We start from the raw sequence: 24,048 nt of genomic DNA, 5'->3' as shown, positions 1-24,048 counted from the left end.
TGTATGCAAAGCTCTAGCCGGTGTTTCCTCTCAAAAGTCTCAAGACTGTTTATTTATGTGGCCTCCATTACTTGTTGGATCTAAAATCAAACTAGAATTGTTTTTTTTAAAAAATCTAAAATCAAACTAGAATTGTTTTTTTTTTTTTATTTTAAATATTTTAGATATTATTTATAATTTATGATCTGGTTACACTTAAATTTTTTTATACAAAACTAGTTATTTCACATTTTTTTAATTCAAAATAATATTTTTTAAAATTTTTTTAACTTTTTTAATTTAAAATAACACTATTTTGAAATAAATCTATGTTAAGTCACTTATTAAAAAAAACAAATTAACCTAATCGTGATAAAATAGATCAAACCCTGAACTAGGTTCGGGACCGACAAGGATACTCAAAACCTAGCCCAATACACACATCATTAAATTCATGCAAAATTCTTTGTTCTATAAAAATTTCCATTTTCAAACGGCAAGAGATAAGGCTACGTAGCACCGATTAGTCTATCTCCCGCCAAGATCCATTTTCCCGCCAATATCCACCAATGCCCTTCCTAATAAACATAAATGCCCACAAAACCACATACCTTTCTCTGCCTCTTTCTCTGTAAAATTCTTTTCTGGGCATCAATGGCGACTCAGAAACTAACAGAATACGAGATAAAGAGACTCGAAAACATTCGAAGAAATGATGAAATGTTGGCTGCTCTTCAACTCCACGCTAAGGCCTCTCTTCTTTCTAATGCCACCAAACGCTCGAGGTAGCTCCCTTCCCCTTTGTCTCTCGTTTTGTTCACTTTTTTGTTGATAAATACAAGGAAAGACTATGTGGGTTTCATGTTTTAAGAAATGGGTCTGTGTCTTTTTTTGTGTTTTGATGGCAGAGATGGGTCAGCAAAGTCATATAAAGTTAGTCCAGAGAAGAAACCCAAGAAATCTGAGACTCCAATTGTTATAAGACGATCTTTGCGTACACGAGGAATGCCGCCTGATTCTAATTGTTTAGATGTTGATTCTAATGAGAATTCGGATAAAGCAACTCTTTATCAGACATCAATTAACCGAGAAAAGCCTTCGCCCTGTGTCCTGGGTCCGCTGAAAATGAAGGATGCTTACGACGGAACTGGTTCTGATAGAGAATTTATAGACACACTTTTGTCTTTTGAAAGGAAACCCAAATCGGGTGTTGGAGTTAAAGAGGAGTTTGACTGTTTTAAGGTTGTTAAAGAGGAGGGGCATGATAGGGTTTTGTGCGGCCCGGTTAAGAGGAAGGTTGAAAGTGATAATTTGAATTGTGGGATTAAGATAGAGAAGAGGGAATTTGAGGGTTCTGTTGATTTGGGATCGATGAGTTTGGAGCCAGAGAATATTGCAAGGATTATGCCAGGGAGGATAATGACAGTGATATTTTTTCCGCGGGACGATGTAAACATAGTTGTAGCTGGGAATAAGCTTGGCAATGTTGCATTTTGGAATGTGGATAGTGAAGGGGGGAAAGGTGACGGGATATTTTTGTATAGCCCGCATACAGGTCCAATTTCTGGGATTTTGTTCCAGCAATCTTGTTTATCCAAGGTAATGCTCCTTTTCATTTCTTTGTTAAATTTGAAACGTGGATGAATAATCGGTGCATTTGCAGTTTGTTACAGATTGCTGAAGAAGTTATATAGATAGTTATGGATCTGCTCGACCTTTTCTATTTGATAGACATCGATTAAGCTAGACCCAAAAATGAATGTTAAGCAAATGTAATACACACAATACATGTTAGTACTGGCAATGTGATTCAGTGAAATTGTTCGCATTTCTGTAAAGCTATTGATTTCCTGCCAATCTATTTGACTAATATCAAGTATGTATTTGAGTTTTGTAAGGTTTTGGCTCATTTATTTGTTAAAATCAATTGCAGATCTTCACCAGCTGTTACGATGGATATCTCCGTTTAATGGATGCTGAAAAGGAAGTATTTGATCTAGTACACTCCTGTGATGATGCTATATTTTCTCTTTCTCAACATCCAAATGATGTGAAGAGCTTATATTTTGGCGAGGGTCGTGGAGGATTGAGTGTCTGGGATGATAGGACAGGAAGTGTTTCATCCCAATGGACCCTGCATGAAGACAGAATCAACACCATAGATTTCAATCCACAAAACCCTAACATTATGGCCACTAGTTCCTCAGATGCAACTGTTTGCCTTTGGGACTTGAGAAAAGTGGATGCAGGTAAACCCAAAAGTTTAAAGATTGTAAATCACGAGAGGGCTGTGCATTCTGCTTACTTCTCACCCTCTGGAAGCTCACTTGCAAGCACAAGGTACACACAGCTCTATGCACTTGCATATGTTTGATTTTTCAGTATGCGCATCTATTCATTTTATTGGACATGATGTATACGTGGCTGGCTTTATCATACCGCAGTGTTCTATTAAACATACAATTTCATACTTGGAAAAAATAATAATTTATACCTGGCCAGTATCTGTATCCATACTATTGGAACATCAATCTTTGGTCTAATCACTGTCTGATCAAGCTTCTCAACATATGCATTATAAACAGATTGAAACTGGAGTGGATGTCTTTTCTCTTTTGCTTTGTGGTAGAAATTCAGGGTGCTTCCTAATGTTCCCTTTATCATTTTCTCGCTTTAATTTGGAGAGGTAGTTTTAAGAAATGCTAAATATCATGCTTCAAAATTGTATGTATTAGTCATCTTGAATTTTGTTGTATGCGGCATGTAGCTTGCAGTAATCATTTGGTTTTGTCTCATTATTTTTGATAAATGGTGTAATTGCCAATGATGGGACTTGAATGTAATTGATATTGACTTTTCCCCCGGTTTCTTTTCAATAGTTTTGATGACACAGTTGGTATACTAAGTGGAGTTAATTTCGAGGATGCTTCTAGGGTGCACCATTATAATCAGACAGGTCGATGGATTTCAAGTTTCAGGTATGGTTTTGGCCAACTTGACAAGTGCTCGTTTAATCCTATTCTTTTTTAAAATAAATAAATAAATAAAAAGTGGATCTTTTGTTAACGATATATGATGCTCAGAATTTGGACAAGTTTCTTTTTCCTTTTTTTTCCAGATAAATTTTGTATCTCTACGTGATTAGTTCAGAGCTTGTTCTTTGTTTTTTGCGTTTGTCCTGTCAAAATTATAATCTGCCAGTTCCATTGTAGTGCATCATGAAGTATATTGCATTTCCTTGACTACAATCCATCCAAAATTATAGTGTTCATCTGGATTGGTTTATGATCTATTTACCTCTTAAACCACTTTCAACTCAAGCTTCCCCCGAGCTTGAGCATGATTCCCGTCACGCCTAATGAGGATTCTCCTTGTCCAAAAAAAAAAAAAAGTGGTCCATCCTTAGTGTATTACCAATTTTCCTGGACATGATAGTAAAGTTCGAAGTCTGTAGTTGCACGATATAGAGTCGAGAACAGGAGGTATTGTTTCAAAGTAAAGAGAATGCAAAAGGTTATTTGTTTCTAAGAAAACAGTAAATATCCTTAACAGTTTCTGTTTTGCTTTTTCTGGGACTGAGCAGAGCAACATGGGGTTGGGATGATTCGTTTGTCTATGTTGGCAATATGAAAAGAGGAGTCGATATCATTTCTCCAGCTCAAAGACGAGTAATCAGGACTCTACAGAGTCCCCACATGACTGCTATTCCATGCAGATTTCATGCACATCCCTGCAGGGTTGGGATGCTAGCAGGAGCAACCGGTGGTGGCCAGGTTTACATTTGGACGTCAAGCTAGGAAGAATTGTTAATTTCATGTATGGTTTATATACCTGTCAATTTTCAATCCCAGTGAACAAATGTTTCGCATATTGTAGTATTTCAGGAACTTCTCTGTAAGTGTTTCCAGAACTGCACATGCAAGATGATGTCTGCTTTTAGAGTTATTAAAATATGTACTGCCTTGCCCTTTAATGCATCTTCTATCAGAGAGTTAATAGGGGCCTTCCCCGAACTAGAAAATTGAAGGTTCCGTTTTCCATTGCAATACCAACTTCATGAACAGCGACATGCCATATCTCTCTTGCTCCCTCATTTCTGTGGTTGGATACCTCTGAAGTGGCAATGCAGAGGGTCAATTGGGTGAAGTTAGCGATGCTATGGAATCTGACCTCCAGCAGTGGATGAAGAATAGATTGCATGATTTCCAAGGACATGCAGGCCAGTGTAATTGTAAAAAAAAATGAATTAACTTGTAGACTCATGAGTTGACCTGGTCAACCAACAATTAAGGGCCTTGAGCCGGGTCGTATCTCGGGCTGGTTCTTATAATTATGTTAAAAAGTTCATCAATTAAGAACCGTGATTGCATATTCATAAACAAGGGAATTCTGTCTACTCATCTATTTATGTTCTTCCAAGCAGTCAGTTCAGACGGGATCAATTGTTCATTACAAGAAATAACAGCCTGCGCCATCAAATTTCCAAGCCAAGCATGATACAACAAACCTCTTGAACCAAGTCCCCCAAATAACCAGTATTTACCGGCAACATTCTCGCCTACAAAATAATTGACGCAGCCCAAAAGTGGAAGTGATCCCTGGGCAGTTAATGGTGGCATTGCTCTTAAACCTGCGTTCGCTTTGGTGAAAGTCCAATCCTTTATTGCTGGATAAAAGGCAGATACCTTTGGCAGAAGCTCTTGAAGAGATTTTGAGGCTTCATCCACTGAAACATTTGGATTAGAATTCCTTGATTTCCATTCCCATGTTGAGCCCATATATAAACTTCGGCTTCCCTGGATGGCGAGCCATGCATCTGATAATATTGAAGGGGCATAGTCTGGATATTCTTCCCTGAAACAGTGATCTACATGAGTTTTGCCAGAAAGTGATAATTTCCCTGCCCATCCTACATTCAATGCATCACTCCACTCTCAACCCCAAATCAACCCTGTACTCTCTGGGCATTTGCCTTATTAACCAGTACTTAAGGATTAACTTGCAACATATATCCTGGAAACCTGTAAGATACTCAATACAACCATTATGAAACATAAGGCCGTCTTGTTTCAAACTGAATCCAGTATGAATTTCAACTATCTTAGAATTTGGAAATCTTGCTTATTACAGACTTATTCATGACAATCTGGACTCTAAAATTCAAATTCCATTCCCGAGATTGAGAACTCTCAAGCATAACAGACCAAAAACAACCTTGTTACTGATCCCATAAGAAGGCTCATGCTGCATTCCAATGCTAGCCAGCCTTGCACAAATAAAGAAATTCATCCCTATACGGTGTCCCAATTCCCTGCTTATAGGCTTTCTGGATTGATAATGCAAGGGAGAACACAAGCTTTACCTTATATTAGCAGGCAACTGCAGGTGGGCAATTACACCTCTGCATGTCCTCAACGGAAGCCTCCCTGAGAGCTCTGGTAGCATGTCTGCTTTGGCACCTAGACAGATTATCACTGCATCATATTCACCTACATAAATGTTAATACAAATTATTAATCATGGAAGAAACTAATGAAGCTTAAGCATGCCAAAGATCACGTGGTGCAGCAGAATGTTTTAAATGTACACTTTCACACGTGTGAAATAACTTTCAATCCTGGATAATTCCAGGGCACGAGAAAACAGGTTTAAGCATATCGAAGGCAAACATTTCAAAAAATGGAAGTTTCCTATTTTCTCAAATCAACTACCAATTCAAGTGAATATATTTAGATATCTCTTGGCTCTGAATCAAGCAATTCAGACAATACAGCAAAAACCCTGTCAACTAGATCATAAACTGATTCTCGGGAAAAAAAGAGCACCAGAAAGCTAGCACAAAGAAAGTTACATGATTCTTTTTCACATTTTCCTTGGCATCAAATTCAAGCAAATAGCACATTACATACAGCCAAGATGGACAAAACAAAAAAAATCTAAGACCAAACGTCTGCATGTATCAAATACCCTCATACATACTAAATAGAATAGACGTAAGTTATAGTACTTGCCATCACCTTCCAATTCAAGGAGGTTTTGAACCGATTTTTTGTGCAAATATAGCTCCTTTTGTCCATGGCTAGAAGTGGATGATTCATTCACCACATTCTGACATGCTAAGAAGAGTGCCTAGTAAAATAAAAGAAGAAAGAAGAAAACATTATTAAAAAAAGCAAGAACTTGAATCCTATTCAGAGTAATACAAGTAATACAGTGGATTAGTTGTTCAGACCTGAAGATAGCGCAGAGGATGGACATTTACAGCTTCAGGCATATAAAAGGCTGAGTTAAAAGGTACATGTATTTTTGGCACAAGTTTTTGGGCAGTGTCCTCATCAATTGTCTCAATTCTGCAACTGGCATCACAATTCTGGGCATTCTACTTGCGGAACACAGATAATACAGCACACATCAGTCTAAGATCCACATATATAGTTCATGATAGAATCCACTGAAACTCTAATAAGGAGATCTTAAGGAATTACATCAGTCAATACAATCAAATTCTTCGTGTTTACTGCTGGCCTCAAGATGCCCCTGAAGTAGGTAGATAGACATCAGAAGGGGGGGGGAGGGGGAGTTGAAAGCAGAGATCCAAGAAATGAGAAATATAATCAATTTTCTAACTCCCGAAAGCAAAAACATGAGAGAATCTCCGACTCGGTATTATCTTTTTTCAGAAAAGTAATTTGCTTGGTGATCCACGTTACGAATGAATATTCAAAATGATCTTCCAAACTCAAAGAAAAATCATAAAAATTCAACAAATCAAAATCACTCACAACAAACAGCATTATAAAACTAGTAAATCCACATCACTTGTTAGCATATGTCAAACTATGATAACTCTTCGGAGCGCCATCGAGATGCGCAATTTAGTTCTCAGAACATTCAAAATTCTTGACATCTTACATTAAAAAAAAGAAAGGAGAACAAACCTTCTCCTAACAATAAAACTATCATCAGAATCATCTACACCAGACAGTCCAGCTGCCGCCTCCGCGACATTTAAAAGCATTAAACTTTCTTTCCAACACTCAGCTCCTCTCCAAAGCAGTTTAGCTGCCAATTACCATAGTTCAATTCGAATTCAAACAACAAAATAATTAAATGAAAATGATATATCAAAACTCAAAGATGATTCAGAGAACAAAAGGAATGATTATTTATAGAATAAAAAAGAGAAAAGTGAAGCATTTACCTTTAGGAGAATAAGGGTGAAGAAGACCTCCAGAAATACCAGAAGCACCTCCTCCTATACCCACTTCATCATATATGTCTATTCTCATTTCCTTCTCTTTTGGACTCTTCTGCACTTGTAAACATACTCTTTTTACCCAAAAAAATACTACAGAAAGAAACGAGAGAAGAGAACGATAAAGTAGAGTACTGCACTGTACTGTACCTTCAGCAAATGCCAGGTAACGGAGAGACCAGCAAAGCCAGCACCGAGCACTGCGTATCTCAGGGGACGTGAAGAGAAAGAAGGGGAGAGAGAGAGTGGGGATATAATTTTTCCCAGTCGACCATGGCCAGCCGGAGTTAAAGTATCAGAAAGAAGCATCGTTTTCTTGCAGGCCAGACCGCAGAGGGGAACAGAAGAGGCTTCAACTGATGGTTGTTTTGGGGTTGGGGCTGTTCGGTTTCATTTTCTGTTCCGGTTTTGGGTAACCTAATATTAGTCCCCAACTTATAAATGTCTCCTCAATTAGATCCCCACATGACTGTATCCAAGACCCGACCCAAGTGTCAACCAAGACCAGGATTGAATTAATTAATTTAAATTAAACTAGGTAATTTTTTAATAGAAAATCTAAAAAAATTATTTTTATATAAAAAAATATGGTTTATTTTACTAACTCAAACCATTAAATTATCGAGTTAATTTATTAAATCAAATTAATTTTATTTATATTTTTAGTATTTTATTATGCGTTCATAATTAGTAACAAGATGTAAGGAATTTCTTTTTTTCATCTAACTCAAGACAAAACATGCCCAAAAATATTATATTTGTGATCATAAAATAATATTAAAGAGTAAATGCAAAATAATAACAATACAAATATAGGTAGAGGACCATTCAGAGTAGAGTCATTGGACCTGAACGGGGGCTAGTTTGAGGTTATCCGTTTCGTTTTTCATTTTGGCAACAAAAGAAGCAAACGTGTCTCGGTTTTCATTCCCTCTTTTAAGAAAACGGAAACGCGTTTTCGAAACTTCTTTGCACACCGTTCTCTTCCTTCTCTCTTTAAAGAAAAACGGAAACGCGTTTTCGAAACCGCTTTGCACACCGTTCTCTCTCTTCTTCCCACCAAGTTCCTGACTCCAGCAAGACTCCAGCAAGTTATGGTACGACAAAATCAGTTTTATCGATGATTTGTTTTAAGACATTCTCTGTTACAAGTGAAGAATGCTAGAATCAATGATCTGCTCGGCTGTGTTTGTTTCATTAGGAAATTTAAAGCTAATGCTTGTTAATAATGATAAGCGCAATCATTTTTTATACGGGTTAATTCTGGACTTGATCATCACTTTGTTTTTTCTTTATATATATTCATTGATTTTGTGCTCTGATCATCTTGAATGTGTTTTTTGCCTGTTTTTCTCTTAGATAAAATGGAAGAGTTAGCTGAAGTAACTGTTTGTAAAATAATGGCAACAAAAAATGTTGGCCTTGTGATGCTGCTGTCCTTTTCCTTGATGACCTATTGAGCTACTGGTTGAAGAGGCGAAGAAGGGATCAAAGAAAACCACTACTCTTTCGAGTTCGGGACGGAAAACGGTCGAGCAAGCACACAGAAAAATTCGATAAGGAGTTTACTCATGACCAAGTAAAGAACAAGTACAGCCAGTTGAGGTTGAGGCAGAGGAATTTCAAGAACTTGGTTAAAGAAACCGTGATTGGTTATGATTCCACAACAGGGAAAGTTGAAGCAGTTGATGAACACTGGAGGATGTTGGATACCAGCAGTGTGAAACTTGAAACTTCAAGAGATCCATGACAAAATTTTCAAGAAGGAAGCTGTATTCTAGACCAGAAAAGGTATTTCTCTGTGGCTCCAAGTTTTGTGGACAAACTTTTCTGCCCAAAACTCGCATGTTAATACTATGCTATAGTTGAGTAGAATAGGTTTTCAGGGCATTGTTATATGATTTTAGGAAAAAGATGTATTATTTGGCTGACACTAAAAACCAAAATGGACTAGTTTTGTGATTAACCATGCCCATGCACGTTGACAATGTCTTGTGTTTGTTTCTGCACTTTATACCTCTTCTACCAAGCTTTGTAAAGTTGCTAGAGGTTGAGTCTCGCCATTTTCTTTCAAAGAAGCGAGCATATCTATCCCCATAACAAATTGCTCGTCGACCAAACAAGTTCCCGCTTTCAGTTTTCAGTTTTCAGAAGGATAAAAAACCCAGCAACCATACCAAATGGCCATAAAAGAAGTTGCAGTTAACAAGATAGTAACAGACACCCTGATCAGTTCAGCCTATGAACACCAGAAAAGAATTTGCCAGAAGAAAAAAATGTAGGAGATGAGAAAGGATTGGCAAATCAGTAATACAAGTTCACTAGCATGTTTTACAAAAAGAAATTCTCTAATTCAAATCAATAGACAGTCAATTACTGCTTCGTTAATCTCCTTTTACTTCTGCCAATTCTACATTTGCACATGCATATGTTGATTAACCTGTTGCCAGGATTATTGCTGAACCATAATGATGCCAACAAAATACATGAGTCATGCTTAGGTTAACTTCGTAGTTACCATCACTGAACGGCAGCTTCTCATAATTTGCTTTCAATCACGAACATCAATTCTGCATAGATTATACTTTCCGGACAATGACACGCCTTTCATGCTTATATTCGATTTCATCCCTTTGGTGCATTACTATTAGAGCTCGTCTCACCTGCCAAATGCAATCACAATATCGATGAAAACACAATACACATGGCATCTATGATTTCAGATCTCAGAGATAGAGATTCTACTTGCTAGGTTTATACAAGTCCCGTGAACCCTGGAGATCATAGCGATGGGTCTTGCTTTATTCCATTATATAATGGACAGCAGTCAGGCTGGCATATTATTGCACAAATAACAGGTGTTCTAATTTATCAAAATGTCACGACATTTCTATGTGGCCACTGGCCACTCTTTTCCGGGCATCAAACTCTTGAGAACTTGAAGAGGTGAGTCAGGTGACAGTAAGAGTTTCAACCAGATATCTGAAGTGAGAAGCAAATGAATGGCATTGAAATTAAATGATGCTTACAATTGATTCATTCATTCCCATTCTGGCAAGTTCATCAATCAGCTTTCTTTCTGATATGCGCATTCCGATTCCTAATCTTCTCTTAATCTGAGTTTCTGCTTGCTGTTGAAAAAAAAAAAATTTAAGCAGGTGATTGATAGATTGCATGCCAATAAAATTCAGAGCAGGTTGTTGAGAAACTCATGACAGACTGAAAAACAGAAAAAATAGTAACAATGACATCGACAAACCTTTATCTCAGGAGTGAGAGTCACTTGTTGATTTATTCCAGACTGTGCTGCTTCGACAGTAGAAACCTTAAAAAGATTTACTGCTTCAATCACATCCGCTTCAGTGGCAACATGGGACCTAATTAGTAGTTCATGAATGAGTTGCAAATCAATAAACCAAGCTATAAACAAAGGGAAAATTGTAAAACAAGCAGCTGTGCAGGCTCTCAAACTTGCCAACCTTAATAACTACACTTACATTTTCATCTTTGCAAGAGCCTCACTCAATCTTATGATAGCTTCCAGCTGCCTTACTGTAATGGGTACTGCAGAAGCCTCCCCAGTTTCATTTGCCTGCTTTCTCATATCCTAATCAAATCACCAGATTGATAGATATCAGACTAGCAGCCCGTAACGTTCTAGCTGTATGCACATGGTGATAATGCATAAATAATTTAAAACAATTTTCAAAAGAATCCTTTGCAGTGTTGTTAATTGGTTGGCCAATAATGAAGTCAATATGTGTAATTAGATCTGCTCAGTCAAAACTAAATTATGGAAGGGAACGTGGAATGTAACAAGTGTAAACATTGAGTTTAACAGAAAATGCATCTAAACTCAAGCAATCAAAGAAATGATAGCTCTTTCTTGAAAAGAATTAGCATGTGGCAACAAATACCTGTCTGAACCTGACATACTCATTCTGCAGTCTACTGGATGCAGATTCTGACAGCCGGGGATGGCATTCAGTTCGACAGTATTGTATGTACCTGCAACAGCCATAACCTGTACCAGTTAGCTTCTCATGGTTTTCTCACCAAAGAAGGATTGCAAAGAGCGTATCCTTAAGTCTGACAAAAAGATTACCTTTTCAGCCAATTCTCTTCTTTAGGTGCTCTGCCATTGCTCGATGTTCTATCAGCAGATGCATGTACCCTTATGATATGGCTAGCAATAATCTGTAACAGAAGATTTTAGTTCAAACGCCACAAGGACTCAGGAATTTGAAATAGAAAAGAAAGCATGTAAAACACTAGCTATTTTAAATTCATCAAAATAAGCTTTTTGATAACAATCATATTTAGTTTTCATATAAATATGCAAACCAACATACATGATTATATGGTCCTGTGTCTTCAAATCCATCAAGAAACATAACAGAATAATCACATTTCCCTGCAGGATCTAATATCAACTCAAGTGAAAACGTTTCAGATGAGTATGCAAATTACCTTGTCTCGACCATAGTCTCTTTTATCCTTCACAATGAAGATTAAATCAAATCTAGAAAGGATGGTTGTCTGTAAATCAATATTCTCCTGTGCAGTCTGAAAGGCAAGCAATAGAATTGTTAGCTTATGACATCAAATTCTTTCTTTTAAGAATTTGGCAAAGATGAACCAAAAGACATAGCTGCTAACCTTGAGATCATCATAACGACCTGATGGAGGGTTGGCAGCCGCAAGCACTGATGTCCTAGAATTGAGAACGGTAGTTATTCCTGCTTTCGCAATAGATATTGTTTGCTGTTCCATGGCTTCATGAATAGCCACCCTGAGCCGCATGGACACAAAATCTTAAGAATTCCTAGGAATCACAAGCGGAAAGACACGGGATTATCTACTTTGAGTTCAATTACCTATCCTCTGGCCTCATTTTGTCAAACTCGTCTATACAGACAACACCTCCATCGGCCAAAACCATGGCTCCTCCTTCAAGATAAAATTCACGCTGAAAGCCAAATATTTGTGATTTAAATTAGAAGACTTTCATAGTGTTGTGCAAAAAGAATATTGGCTAGCTAAAACAGAAATTACTTCTAAAGCAATAAATGAAAAATCACCACTTCTACACATGCCAAACAAGACTGAGAACTTACTGTGCTGCTATCTCGTATAACAGAAGCTGTAAGACCAGCAGCTGACGAGCCTTTTCCAGAAGTATATACAGCCACAGGAGCGGTCTTCTCAACAAACTTGAGAAACTTCACAGGCAAGGAAATTATAATCAACATACACAAACACGCATGCATGTGGGTGCTCGTGTGTGCACACATCATGAACTTTTACCATAATTAAGATTTTCCATGCTGGAAAAAAAATAAGGAGACCAGGGAAATACTTTCAGCAGAAAGATGCGTAAATGAGACCACAACTACACACCTTGTAACTTATAAAGAGCTCTCAACTCATAAATTAAGAGCTGAATAAAGAACTAACCTGTGATTTAGCAGTAGATGGGTCACCCAAAAGCAACACATTAATATCACCTCTCAACTTTACACCATCTGGCAAACTCTGCACTCGTGAAGCAGTTGTTCAAACATCAATAAACATCATACCAACAAACAATTGAGGTTCAAGGTATGTACCTTCCTCGATCCTCCAAATAAAAGACAAGCCACAGCTTTCTTCACATTCTCTTTTCCAAATATAGAGGGAGCAATCTTGGAGCATATGACTTCATATACATCTGTTCTCGAGGCAAATTTTTTGAATTCTTCTACCTGCACATGGTCCAAAGAATCAGTTTTCCGCCAGTGATCAGTGACCAAAACACAAGCAGGAGGTTTCCTAGCAGCAAGGCAGCATTCAGTATAAGCCAGAAGAAGAGAAGAGAAGAGAAGAGCATGTCTAGTAATAGAAATTTTTCTAGGGTAATTTTAACCTCTTATCTCTTCCCATAAGTAAGCAGCAGTTGATAAAAACTACTGCCATGCATCTAAAACTCTAACCAAGTTTTTTTAAAAAAGTGTAGAAACCTGTCATGAGCAATAAAAAAGTGTGTGCTGAAAGTTATTAAAACAGTTATTAGTGGTGATCTCTACTTGTACCTCTTCTACAGTGAAAGCTGCATGACCTCGAGAACTGGCCTCGTTTATTTCTTCTATTCCAACTACCCTGATATAAGGCTGTCTAACCGCAACTGCTCCTCTCTGGCTGCAGAGTTGAACCATTAACAAAAAATCAATTACCAGTAAACAATAAGCACGAACATGGAGTTATGAAATATAATCATTCTTACGAGGCTGATGAATTGGCTGCTTGAAAGATGCTATAAATCCCAATGATGGTCAATCGTGTGCCAGGTACAATTTTTTGAACAAGATGCCGATCCACTGAGAGAAGCATGTTTCTAGGAAGCTCCCCAGTAGGGACATCCTTTAAAATCAACATAAACAAAACCAGTCAGAAAAGGCTGTTTAACTCGACACCACCATCCAATTGACTAGAATCAAGATTTTTACCTCAGGATTCTCCTGCAATTTCAAGGTTTGCTGATCAACATACTTGCTCTTATCTGGAACCACAATCCAAGGATCAATAGGGCATGGTTCTTCACCAGTCTGCACAAAACCGCACAAAAACAAATGGAATTTGGATCCCCAAAACCATCAAATGCATTGATTTGCAACAAAGGATTTGAAATAAACCTGAGGAACATGGTCACACGAACGTGGCACAATTGCCCCACCAAGGCCTGGACGACATGGAACTTCCCTTGTACTTTGACAATTCTTACACACTAAACTCACATACGTTGCCTTTGCCTTAACTCTTGAAGCAGCTATAGTAATCCCAGCTATCTTAATCAGCTTTGAAATGTATTGAGCCTGCACACAAAAACATGAATTAAAAACAAATTCTTGCCTAAATACTTTTTCTTCCACAAGCGGCAGCCAGCCAATAAATTGAAACCTGAATTAAACTGACTTTATCTAAGTAAATTGCAGGCAGCTTGCTTTCCAAATCCCCTAATTTAATCAGATAAAAAATAAAAAAGCTACTAACCCCGAGCAATCGCATTGAAACAGGATCCTCCTTCGAACTCAACAAAATCTGCACTTCTCTCGTCTCCGGCTCCTTCATTTCCCCGCTCTCTCCTTGCTCCTTCAACCTCAGACTCTGCAACACCTCCGCTGCCGCCGTCTCGAACTAAACACAGACAAAGAAATCCAATTAGATCTCATAGAGACACGCAGCAAGGACCAACAACTCGAGTAAATTTAAGATGCAAACGGGGGTGAGCGTACCAAGGGCAAGTAATCGGAGGGAGAGGACCGGAGGAGGGATGGAAGCTCGGCGTCGAAAGCGAGGAGGTCTTCGAGGTGGACAAGAAGAGATTTGGGATTATTGACGAGACTTTCGCGGTAAGGGAAAACATTTTTATCAGCCTCAAAGTTTCGGATGAATTCCTTGAGTTTACGGAGGATAGTGTGGCGGCTTGGAGTTGCGGCCGCCGCATCGGATCCCGATTCCGGGAATTGCGCCTGGTCGCTGTAGTACACAGCTCCTTCGTCCCACCCTGACATCTTGGCTGAAAAATTCTCTCACTCCCCTTTTCCGTGAAGAGAGAGAGAGAGGAAGGTGAGGGCTGCTTTAGGGAGTCTATGCGCACACATTTTGGCGCGAAGATTTGGCGGGAAATTGGCGGGTTGGCACGTGCTTGTTGCACGTGTGTTTTCTAAGAGCTCCAGGATACTTTTTTAAAATGTTTTAAAAATATTAAAATAATTTTTTTATATTTTTATATTAAAACAATAAAATAATAATAATTTAATACTTTATCAAATAAAACACTCTTGTAATTTTAAACAATATAATCACAAGTTCTTGTATACCTATATTTATTGATACGAAATATGTATAGTAAATTCTAGTCCAACAATAATATAACTTGCTTGTAAACAGGCCACTATTGTTAATAGAAATCTAAAAAGCATGTTCTTTTTATTGTGCACGTTTCATTTTTAATTTTTTAATATTTTATTTTGTATTTATGTTTAAAAAAAAAATTAGACTTTTTTAATATAAATATAATAAAAAAAATTAATATATATTAAAAAAAAAAAAAAACATGTTATCTAAACAATCACGTTGAAGCCCAGAAGCATGGTTGACGTCCACTACAGAGGTTCAGCCTATTATCAAACGGCTGGCCTTCGCTCCAGAGGTCCAATTTCTAATTCTTTGTGGGTTGTCATGTCCAGGTAGTTGCTTCCATTCTTAAGCTCCTGGGAGCGGCCCAGTCTCCTTGCATCAGTCGTGATTCGCGAGTGGGATTTATTTTCAATCCTTTAAATTAAATAAAATCAAATGATTTGTAACTAAATCATTTATTTACTAAACCATATAAAAAGTCATTTTTTCAAATAACTCGAGACCATACTTAGTTCGTGCAATCCCTGGTAATAATAATTTTATTTTTTTAATTTTTTTAATAAAATAGATTAGAGAAGATAATAGCTATATTTTTCACGGAAATCTGTTTCATGGAAGTCTCCTCTATTTTACATGAGTGAAAAGCAAGTGTAGAGAGATTTTTGTTTTCACGGAGATGCCCTGTATATATTTGATGAAAATTGATTATGTAAGATATTATAAAGGTCTGCCTTGAAGCGAAAGTGGGGTCTGAATTTAATAATTATATTGGATTAATAATTATTTTATTAACCAAATTTAACTTGGCATTAAAAAACATTGTTGACGCGAATTTATTGGTATATTTTATTGGAATAGTATAATAACATCTGTCATTCAAAAACAAAAAAAATTAAATGCTTTAATATTTGGGGGCATTTTGATATTTTATCAAGACCTATTTGTTGTTGAAGATGGAATAAAAGTATACTTATCTTTTTATATTTTTCAAGTGCAATGAAATAATTTAATTATCTTTAAGATGAAAAAAAAATCAACTAAAACTACCAGTGTTTATGTCACATCAATTTTTAAAACACGACAAAATAATAATTTTATCCCTATGATAAAAAAAAAAGAAAACATATGATTTTTGTCTTTTCACTCCAGTTTTTTTTGTTTTTGTGTTTCATTAGAGTCATATTGATCTTTTTATAATAAATTAAATATTATTTAAATAGAAAAAATATAAGAGTTGTGACACAAACTCTAATACATAAGAGATGCTTATGCACTTTAAATAGTGTGTGGATTATCTTTGATGACAAAAAACACCTTATTATATTGTTAGAAATACTGAAATTTTTCTTTCCTGTTGATATAACATGTGTTGCACGTGAGATCTCTTCCTTTCTTTTTTTTCTTTGTTACTAAAAAGTATATTTTTATCCTCTTGTTGTTGGCATTCTAGGTTTAGTTATTTCTCTATTAATTTTTAATTTCTATTCATAACTCTCTTGTTAAAGTGTTATTTGTTATCAGCTACATCTTTCAATTTTAATTTGTAATATATTATTGTTTTTGCTTTTATCCTCATTTTTTATTGTCATTTGTTAAATTGATTTTTGTCTTCGTTTCCCCTCTTGAGTAAAAAAAATGTTTGTGTTTTTTATTTCAATTTTGATACACATTCTTTTTATTTTGTTTTTTGATCATTTTGCTGGATTGATTTTTCTTTTTAGATTTATCTTTGACTTTAATCACTATTTATTTAATTGTTATTTTTTAATCTTTTTTTATAATTTTTTTTTGTATTTTTAAATAGCTTGTCAGTTAGAAATTGAGTTTCATGGTTTTTCCATATAGAATGTTTTAATCTAATTACTCGGGTTACATATTTAAAAAACTAATGTAAATTGACTTTGACTTTCTAAAAAACTAGGCTTTATGATTTTTATTATTTTATTTTTTTCTAAGTTGCAGGTTTAATGGAATAACACAACTGATTTTTTCATGTTATTTTTTATCTAATTTTATTATTTTATACTTGATAGGTTGAGAATCTAGCTAAATTTTTTTTTATCTCCTTTTGATTATTATTTTTTTGGAAAATTATTATTATATTGTTTAATCTAATCAATCTAATATCATTGTTTATTTTTTATAATATAATTAAAATAAAACTAAATTATTTAACTTCTTTATGTCTATAACTTGATCCATAGATTTTCCTTTTCCTTTGAGATAAATTCGCCGGGCATCATTCTTTATTAAAAAAACTGGCTTCGCGACAAAACGTGGATGGACCGCTAGCCTCGTACTAAACTAACAAGTCATTAATATATTATTTTTGCTCGTGTCGACTTTATATGTAAGGAAAGGCCATGAGATGTACTAAACTAAACTTAATAATCTTTATAAAACTGGAAAAAGAAGAAGATAGTTTTCTTACTATAGCTTGATTTTCCTTTCTTAATGATGATCATTATAAAATAATATAATAATAATAATAATATTTTTTAAAAAGAAGAAAATTGGCAGTTACATATTTGACCGAGTGTGAGAAAATTACAAAAATCTCCTCTCCACGAATCCAAAGCGAAGGACTCCGAGCCAATGATTCGGCAACGATGGCAACGATAACAACCAACACCACCATGCACAACCTCACTACCATCACCTCTAATAAACCCACCGTAGCCTTCACCACTCCACCAAACTACGCCACCAGACTTTCCCACCTCTTAACTCTCAAATCCTTCACTCCGTTATGGTGCCCTACCATCACCACCGAACCCACCCAACAGACTCTCTCCTCTCTAGCCCTCCATCTCTCCCCTCAGTCCCTCTCTCTCCTCTCCGCCATTGCCTTCCCTTCACGCACTGCCATCACCGCATTCTCAACCGCTGCTCTCTCCCTCACAACCCCTCTCCTACCTCCTCGCGAGGACACATTTATCATCGCCACGCTCGGCAAAGATGCAGAACTGATAGACTCAACTTTCTTGCTTAATTTTTGTGGTGATGATATCAGCAGGGTGAACGTGTTAGTTCCAACAATAGCAACACCTAGCGGGCTCGTCCAGTTGCTTGGAACTGGACGAGGCCGGAAGGTGTTGTGTCCAGTCCCACGAGTGGTAGGACTGGAGGAGCCTCCGGTTGTTCCTGATTTTCTCCGGGAACTGGAGGCTGCAGGATGGGTCCCAATTAGAGTTGATGCGTACGAGACGCGTTGGTTGGGACCCACCTGCGGGAAGGGAGTTGTTGAGTTGAGTGAGGGGGGATTGTTGGATGCGATGGTGTTTACTAGTAGTGGAGAAGTGGAGGGGTTATTGAAGAGTTTGAGAGAGTTTGGGTGGGACTGGGAGATGGTGAGGAGAAGGTGGCCTCAATTGGTGGTGGCAGCACACGGGCCGGTGACCGCCGCAGGAGCTGAGAGGTTGGGAGTGACTGTTGATGTTGTGAGTGGTAGGTTTGATAGTTTTCAAGGTGTTGTGGATGCTGTTGAAGCAAAGTTAAGAGGTTTGGATTCTAGCTGTATGTGAATTTGTCTGAACGAAAATCTGTACCGTTGATTTGCAAAATTGAATAAAAGTAGAGCTAAATTTTGGATAACAGACTTCATTTACAAGAAAATGGTTGTCCCTGTCTTCCTATTTTTTGCTTAACCAAGAAGGGAAAACTTTTCATAGCTATGACAAGAAAACCAAGACAGGCTATCATCAATCAATTCATGTAAAAAACCATACTTTAATGATCATTTGACCACTTTTTAAGCCTGTAATTGTGTTTCAACTTTATCCCCTGTATCTGTAATTATAATCTTTCAGGTTCACCATAGCCAGTTCTCTAATTTTGCTTGATCATTATCATTAGGGTTCCCTTTTTCTTTTTTCTGGCTTCCACGTTGACAAAGGTTTCAATTTATCTTTCACTGTTAGCTCTCTTTTGTTGAAAATTTCACTTGGCTTGTTCCTTTACTCCCACATATTTTCACTATACTTGCTAGCCGTTAACTTTTTTTGGAGGACCTTTCCCTTGCGATATGTAGCAGAAGTTAAAGAACTGTTGTTATGGTTTTGAAAATTAGACATAAGAAATGCAGGTTGATGTATGGTATTATATGGCTGCAAGAATAGAAAATTTAACTTTATAATGCCAATAGTTTTACATCAAACATGGAAAAAAAACCATGTAGTTAACATCTATAAGATAAAAATACACAAACTTATAGGGCGCTATATATTACAGCAAAATATTTCCAGTAATCACTACGGGAATAAGCTACGTATGATAATCAAATACAAACAGACACTCATATGAATTAGCTAAAAGTCACACCTATCATGCCCAGTGATGTGGCATTATGAAATGCACAGCATGGATTTTGTTTTAATATATCTGCTATTTTCTTTGTGACTTCATCCCTGATAAAAGCTTCAGTGCGTCTTCCATGGATGGCCGATCAGATGGCCTACTTTTTATGCAGAGCAAAGCAACTTCAAGAACCAGTTTTATCTCTTCTTGTGTAGAATCAGTTGAACCAGTTTGATTCTCGCTGTATATTTCTCTTAGAAGTACCTCCTTAGGCTTGCTATGTATTGTCCCTCCTGCGTTTGCCAAATTAGTCAGGATTTGCAGAATGATCTCCCCAAATCTGTATACGTCCATGTAGAGCTCCTCTTTTATAGAACTGTTCAGTTCGCCTGGTAAAAAGTCGAACAAACATTAATCACTACTTGTGTTTCCAGAGAAGAGATTAGCCAGAGGTTATAGATTTCTATTTGTAGGAATATCATTTTCCCTATTTCAAGACAACAACATAAGATTACTAATGTATGCTTCCATGGAATATTAATCACTGTCACACCCCGTTTTAATTTAGTCTTGCTTGTAAGGAATCTTGACTAATTCTGTGTGTGTACTTAGACAGGCAACAACTTTCTTGGTTGGACTTTTGTGATTCTTCCATAGCTTATATAAAGCATACTACAGATTTCCAGACATTCTTACATCTTTTGACAATATTAGACTTTTGATTAAAAGGTACTATTTGTCAGTTTGATGTGAGGAAGTGATTTAGAAAACAGGAATCCCTACAAAATCTTAGAAACATGAAACGACATGCTAAAAGAACTATATGTGGTGACTTGTTACCTGTTTCTCCCATGAAAATTGTTGCGGGAGATGAGCCTTTAGTCATTTCTACCAGGTATTTGAATCCAAAATCAGCCAAATAAGGCTCCATATTTTCGTCGAACAATATGTTACTCAACTTCAAATCTCCATGAGGAATTGCCGGATAGCAGTCATGGTGAAGGAAGCACAGTCCCCTAGCAATGCCAATGACGAGTTTGTACTTGGTCACCCAATCTCTCTTCAAAGTGATTTTTTCAGCCAAGTTACCATTAGGCTGATAATCATATAGGACATAAGCTAGTTGCTTGTTGTAGCAAAATCCTAGCAATCTAATCAAATTTTTATGTCTTGCAACACCCAGTCGTGTCATAAATTCGGTGGCTTTCTTCATTGTCTTTGCTTCCAGTTCAATCTTTTTCACTGAAACTGTTATTCCTGTGGGCAGCACTGCTTTGCAAACTGAATTAGATTCTGGTGGCACTGCTTCCATTGATTCTGTGGAACTAAAGCTCCTCAAAACATCACTTGCTGTGAATCGGGGGAGTCCACTGAAGGAGACCATTTTCCAGTGACCTTTACTTCCTCTCCGGATGTAGAATATCCCGAAGGCTGATGCCACAATGAATACAACCACCCCTGCACATAGTAGCAGAATCCACGTAAGCTTTCTTGTGCCTTCGCTGCCGAATATCGAGATGGAAGCAGAACACGGTTCCAAAGGTGCTCCACATAGCTTCGGATTTCCCTGATATGCACTGGTTCCCATCAGTTTAAACACATTGTTGGAAGGAATGGAACCGGAGATATCATTGAAAGACACGTTTAGAAGTACCAAGCTTGAAGAAGCACCAAACTTTGGTGGTATGGGACCACTGAAATTATCATGTGACAGGTCTAGGACACTTAAAGCTGGAAGGCTTGCAAGATCTTCTGGTATATGACCAGTAAACTTGTTATCAGCTAAATCCATCTTTCCAAGAGCTTGGCAATTAGAAACATCTCCAGGGACACTTCCTGATAGATTGTTCATGCGTAACTCAATAACAGAAACAGATTTGCAGGAGTGGAATGGAGGAAGATTGCCTGAGATATTACACGCTGACGCTGAGAAATTTTGGAGAAGTGGCGAAGACCATGTTTTTGCTGGGATCATACCTCCAAGCCCTGGATTATTGGAGATATTGAAGTACTGCAGACGGGAAGCTTGAGAGATATCAGTGGGAATCCCACCGGTAAACTTGTTCCTTGAAAGGTCCACATATGTGATATCAGGGAGGTGGCTGAATTTAAGAGGGATCTCACCGGAGAAGGAATTGTCTTCAATTCGTAGACGCACAAGCGAAGAGCAATTGGAGATCGATGGTGAGAGACTGCCTGTAAAGTTATTTGAAAACAGGATCAGTTTTACTAGCCCTCCTGCACAAATATCCGGTGGAATGCTGCCGATGAAATTGTTGGTTGAAACATCCACCCATTTCAGCTTCAAGTTCTTGCCCAAGTCATTTGGAAGTGAACCAGAGAAGAAATTGTTCCATATAAGGAGCGTCTCCAGTGAAGGAAGCTGACCAATGCCTGGTGGAACAGTGCCATTCATTTCATTGTACATAAGGCTTAGCAGCTTGAGATTCTTCAACTCTGCAAAGCTCTCAGGTAAAGGCCCAGAAAGTTGATTATCAGAAAGATCTAAGCTGGCGAGAGGCACAATTTGTCTAAACTCCCAGGGGACCAATCCAGTGAGCTGGTTTCTGAAGAGAAATAGTGATTCTAGCTTGGTGAGATTCGAGAGTTGCTTTGGTATAGGGCCAGATAGATTTGCACCAGCTATATCAAGATATTGAAGCTCACTCATGTTACCCATTTGCCATGGGATACTTCCCTCGTATGAATTATAGCCAATCTCCATATGGGTCACCGTCTTGAGATGGCCTAGCTCCGGCGGTATATTACCACTGAGGGAGTTACCTGCCAGGTGAATAAACTCAAGGCTCTTGAAAGAACCATACTCCGATGGGATTGGCCCATCAAAGTAACTCCCAGCCAGATTGAAAACTTTGAGATATTGAAGCTGGGAAACCTCAACTGGCAACGGCCCAGAAAAGCTATTGCTGAAGGCATCAAGCACAACCAGGTTACGAAGACTGGAGATTCCACCCGGAAACCGGCCAGAAAAATTGTTTCTGCTGATATCAAAGCTTTTTAGATTTGTGAGGTTAAATATTCCCAGTGGAAGCTGCCCTGAGAATGAGTTGTAGCTGAGGTTAAGATCAACAAGCTCCGCAAAGACACCAAACTGTTTCCCTGTCAATTCACCTCCAAGATTCTTCATAGACAGGTCTAAAGCAACAACAACTGTGGAGTTCTTGTCGCATTTGACACCAGACCAAGAGCATGCTTGGACTTTCTCTTCTGTGTTTCCTCCAGGAGGCACTAGCCAATCATCCAAGCTGTTATCATCATCAATGAGCTCAGATTTTAAGCTCAAGAGTGCCTCTGAGTAAGGATCATCAGCCAAAACAACCGCAACGATGCATGTGAAGGCCAAGAGCACCCCGAAGTACAAGCAATGGAAAATCTCCATTGGAACTCGAAGTGGAGGAGAAAGAAAGACAACTATTGACAACCCCAGATGAGAGAAAAATCTGTCAGTTTAGAATAAGGCCTGTGTGTATTTTTTATGTTTTTGTTGGATGAGAGGTGCATGGGGACTAGAGAAAGAGGGCATAAAAGAAGGGAGTGACGTATAGGGATTAGTTGAAATGAGAATTTGCCATCAATCAATTTATTTTAGAGGCAATAAAGGGGCCTTAGGGTCATTGTTGATTTGGATGGTGTTGGCCACTAAGGAATCTAGCTTTTCCATGTTTAAGCAACTTTTGCCTGCTTTTCACTGGAGAAAATGAAATATTTAAGCTGCAGTTGCTAATTTGTAACAGGGTTTCAACATAAACGTAATCATCCATATCTTTGCCATTTTATTTTGGAGATAAAGCTCCTTTCTGTATCCTCTTCTGGTTGGATGGCTACAAGCAAACAGTAGCAGATTAGGATAAAGCGAACCAATATTTTATAAGCAAGAATATCATAAGAAATTAAGAAAAGTAAGCAATTATTATGATAGCAACAGTTCTGAACTAGTTTTGGACTATCGGAAGCAAACTGTCATGGCAGCACTGAAGCAAATGCTGGGCTAGGAGAAAAAAAATCATCCAGATTTGCGTGTGACCAGATCAAATTAAGCAAGCATTGAATCAAGGAAAATGCTTGCCAGTTTATTGTGTACACAATTAAGTCCTTGTTTTGGGATTGACCAGTCATTGAAATGATAGTAGCAGGTGCAGAGAAGTTACAGAATAAAGACAATAGCAGTGATAAGAAAAAGCAGCTCTCTTTTTCCTTGATTTATGATTAAACTAAACCTTTTGTGCCCTTGGAGGACATTAAAAGAATCTATAGCCCGTTCTTGACATATGTGCAAAAGCTTGGCAGTTGGCAGTGAACGCACAATCCATTCCTTCGTGCGTGCTCCTAATGCAATCTAATAATTAAACTTAACGTCTCTAATACGGTGCTATGAACTTTTTATTATTTTATTTTTCAAGATCTGTACGAGAGTAAAACCAAAGTGAAGAAAGATATCTCTCATCATTATTTTACAGTGCTGTGATTCTCAAGATGGACGGACGCATGGAAGAGAGCACACTTGTAATTATTTAGGTTGCGTAATCTTGCATACAAGACCACTTATCTCATGTTCTCACCATCTCTAGGGTTTGAAGTTGGCCGTATATGGAGCACAA

The 24,048-nt window shown here is 37.5% G+C and overlaps 5 protein-coding genes and 1 long non-coding RNA gene across 8 annotated transcripts; 3 read left to right on the top strand and 3 right to left on the bottom strand.

The window, feature by feature from the left end:
• Positions 1-487: 487 nt before the first annotated feature.
• Positions 488-3,930, top strand: DRS1 (DROUGHT SENSITIVE 1). The gene is made up of 5 exons (XM_011019662.1): positions 488-764; positions 888-1,578; positions 1,913-2,319; positions 2,859-2,957; positions 3,563-3,930. The coding sequence occupies exons 1-5, from the start codon at positions 571-573 to the stop codon at positions 3,774-3,776; spliced, it is 1,605 nt and encodes a 534-aa protein (XP_011017964.1). The 5' UTR covers positions 488-570; the 3' UTR covers positions 3,777-3,930.
• A 379-nt stretch (positions 3,931-4,309) lies between these two features.
• Positions 4,310-7,675, bottom strand: LOC105121132 (FAD-dependent oxidoreductase family protein). Of its 3 annotated transcripts, none has more exons than XM_011019660.1 (8): positions 7,385-7,675; positions 7,181-7,289; positions 6,918-7,041; positions 6,465-6,516; positions 6,212-6,358; positions 5,997-6,108; positions 5,342-5,453; positions 4,310-4,833 (listed from the first exon to the last, which is right to left on the bottom strand). In XM_011019660.1, exons 1-8 carry the CDS (start codon positions 7,541-7,543, stop codon positions 4,377-4,379), a joined length of 1,272 nt encoding a protein of 423 aa, XP_011017962.1. In that variant the 5' UTR covers positions 7,544-7,675; the 3' UTR covers positions 4,310-4,376. The 3 variants fall into 3 exon arrangements, with proteins under 3 accessions (XP_011017962.1, XP_011017960.1, XP_011017963.1); XM_011019658.1 differs by having other exon boundaries at positions 5,342-5,468; positions 7,385-7,671; XM_011019661.1 differs by having other exon boundaries at positions 5,342-5,468; positions 7,181-7,294; positions 7,385-7,470.
• A 516-nt stretch (positions 7,676-8,191) lies between these two features.
• Positions 8,192-9,717, top strand: LOC105121130 (uncharacterized). Its single transcript, XR_841493.1, has 2 exons — positions 8,192-8,331; positions 8,594-9,717. It is a non-coding gene; the product is annotated as an uncharacterized LOC105121130 (long non-coding RNA).
• On the bottom strand, positions 9,521-14,838 carry LOC105121131 (DNA replication licensing factor MCM5). The gene is made up of 18 exons (XM_011019657.1): positions 14,506-14,838; positions 14,264-14,407; positions 13,906-14,085; positions 13,720-13,818; positions 13,497-13,633; positions 13,306-13,411; positions 12,844-12,978; positions 12,692-12,769; positions 12,352-12,456; positions 12,112-12,203; positions 11,894-12,026; positions 11,705-11,800; positions 11,340-11,431; positions 11,152-11,242; positions 10,732-10,841; positions 10,494-10,611; positions 10,264-10,365; positions 9,521-9,897 (listed from the first exon to the last, which is right to left on the bottom strand). The coding sequence occupies exons 1-18, from the start codon at positions 14,782-14,784 to the stop codon at positions 9,814-9,816; spliced, it is 2,181 nt and encodes a 726-aa protein (XP_011017959.1). The 5' UTR covers positions 14,785-14,838; the 3' UTR covers positions 9,521-9,813.
• A 2,904-nt stretch (positions 14,839-17,742) lies between these two features.
• On the top strand, positions 17,743-18,657 carry LOC105121321 (uncharacterized). Its single transcript, XM_011019913.1, has one exon. The coding sequence runs from the start codon at positions 17,743-17,745 to the stop codon at positions 18,655-18,657; it is 915 nt and encodes a 304-aa protein (XP_011018215.1).
• Positions 18,658-19,252: 595 nt separating this feature from the next.
• Positions 19,253-23,220, bottom strand: LOC105121128 (leucine-rich repeat receptor-like protein kinase TDR). The gene is made up of 2 exons (XM_011019656.1): positions 20,270-23,220; positions 19,253-19,818 (listed from the first exon to the last, which is right to left on the bottom strand). The coding sequence occupies exons 1-2, from the start codon at positions 22,827-22,829 to the stop codon at positions 19,517-19,519; spliced, it is 2,862 nt and encodes a 953-aa protein (XP_011017958.1). The 5' UTR covers positions 22,830-23,220; the 3' UTR covers positions 19,253-19,516.
• Between the last annotated feature and the right edge of the window lie 828 nt (positions 23,221-24,048).

This window comes from Populus euphratica, unplaced genomic scaffold (genome assembly GCF_000495115.2).
Source record: "Populus euphratica unplaced genomic scaffold, PopEup_1.0 scaffold31.1, whole genome shotgun sequence".
In the NCBI taxonomy this organism is placed as follows: Eukaryota; Viridiplantae; Streptophyta; class Magnoliopsida; order Malpighiales; family Salicaceae; genus Populus; species Populus euphratica.
This window is presented reverse-complemented; position numbering and strand designations above follow the sequence as displayed.

What these genes read in the sequence shown, in the direction of transcription:
- DRS1 (XM_011019662.1), top strand. Translation starts at nt 571, where the DNA reads ATGCCCACAAAACCACATACCTTTCTCTGCCTCTTTCTCTGTAAAATT. An exon ending in AGCAATCTTGTTTATCCAAG is followed by an intron (nt 1,579 to 1,912) that starts GTAATGCTCCTT and finishes AATCAATTGCAG; the next exon opens with ATCTTCACCAGCTGTTACGA. An exon ending in CGATGGATTTCAAGTTTCAG is followed by an intron (nt 2,958 to 3,562) that starts GTATGGTTTTGG and finishes GGGACTGAGCAG; the next exon opens with AGCAACATGGGGTTGGGATG.
- LOC105121132 (XM_011019658.1), bottom strand. Translation starts at nt 7,543, where the DNA reads ATGCTTCTTTCTGATACTTTAACTCCGGCTGGCCATGGTCGACTGGGA. An exon ending in AGTTTTATTGTTAGGAGAAG is followed by an intron (nt 6,517 to 6,917) that starts GTTTGTTCTCCT and finishes TACCTACTTCAG; the next exon opens with GGGCATCTTGAGGCCAGCAG. An exon ending in AAACCTCCTTGAATTGGAAG is followed by an intron (nt 5,469 to 5,996) that starts GTGATGGCAAGT and finishes ACATTTATGTAG; the next exon opens with GTGAATATGATGCAGTGATA.
- LOC105121131 (XM_011019657.1), bottom strand. Translation starts at nt 14,784, where the DNA reads ATGTCAGGGTGGGACGAAGGAGCTGTGTACTACAGCGACCAGGCGCAA. An exon ending in CGTGTGACCATGTTCCTCAG is followed by an intron (nt 13,819 to 13,905) that starts GTTTATTTCAAA and finishes GGTTTTGTGCAG; the next exon opens with ACTGGTGAAGAACCATGCCC. An exon ending in CATCTACTGCTAAATCACAG is followed by an intron (nt 12,457 to 12,691) that starts GTTAGTTCTTTA and finishes TTGCCTGTGAAG; the next exon opens with TTTCTCAAGTTTGTTGAGAA.
- LOC105121321 (XM_011019913.1), top strand. Translation starts at nt 17,743, where the DNA reads ATGGCAACGATAACAACCAACACCACCATGCACAACCTCACTACCATC.
- LOC105121128 (XM_011019656.1), bottom strand. Translation starts at nt 22,829, where the DNA reads ATGGAGATTTTCCATTGCTTGTACTTCGGGGTGCTCTTGGCCTTCACA. An exon ending in AATTTTCATGGGAGAAACAG is followed by an intron (nt 19,819 to 20,269) that starts GTAACAAGTCAC and finishes ACTTTTTACCAG; the next exon opens with GCGAACTGAACAGTTCTATA.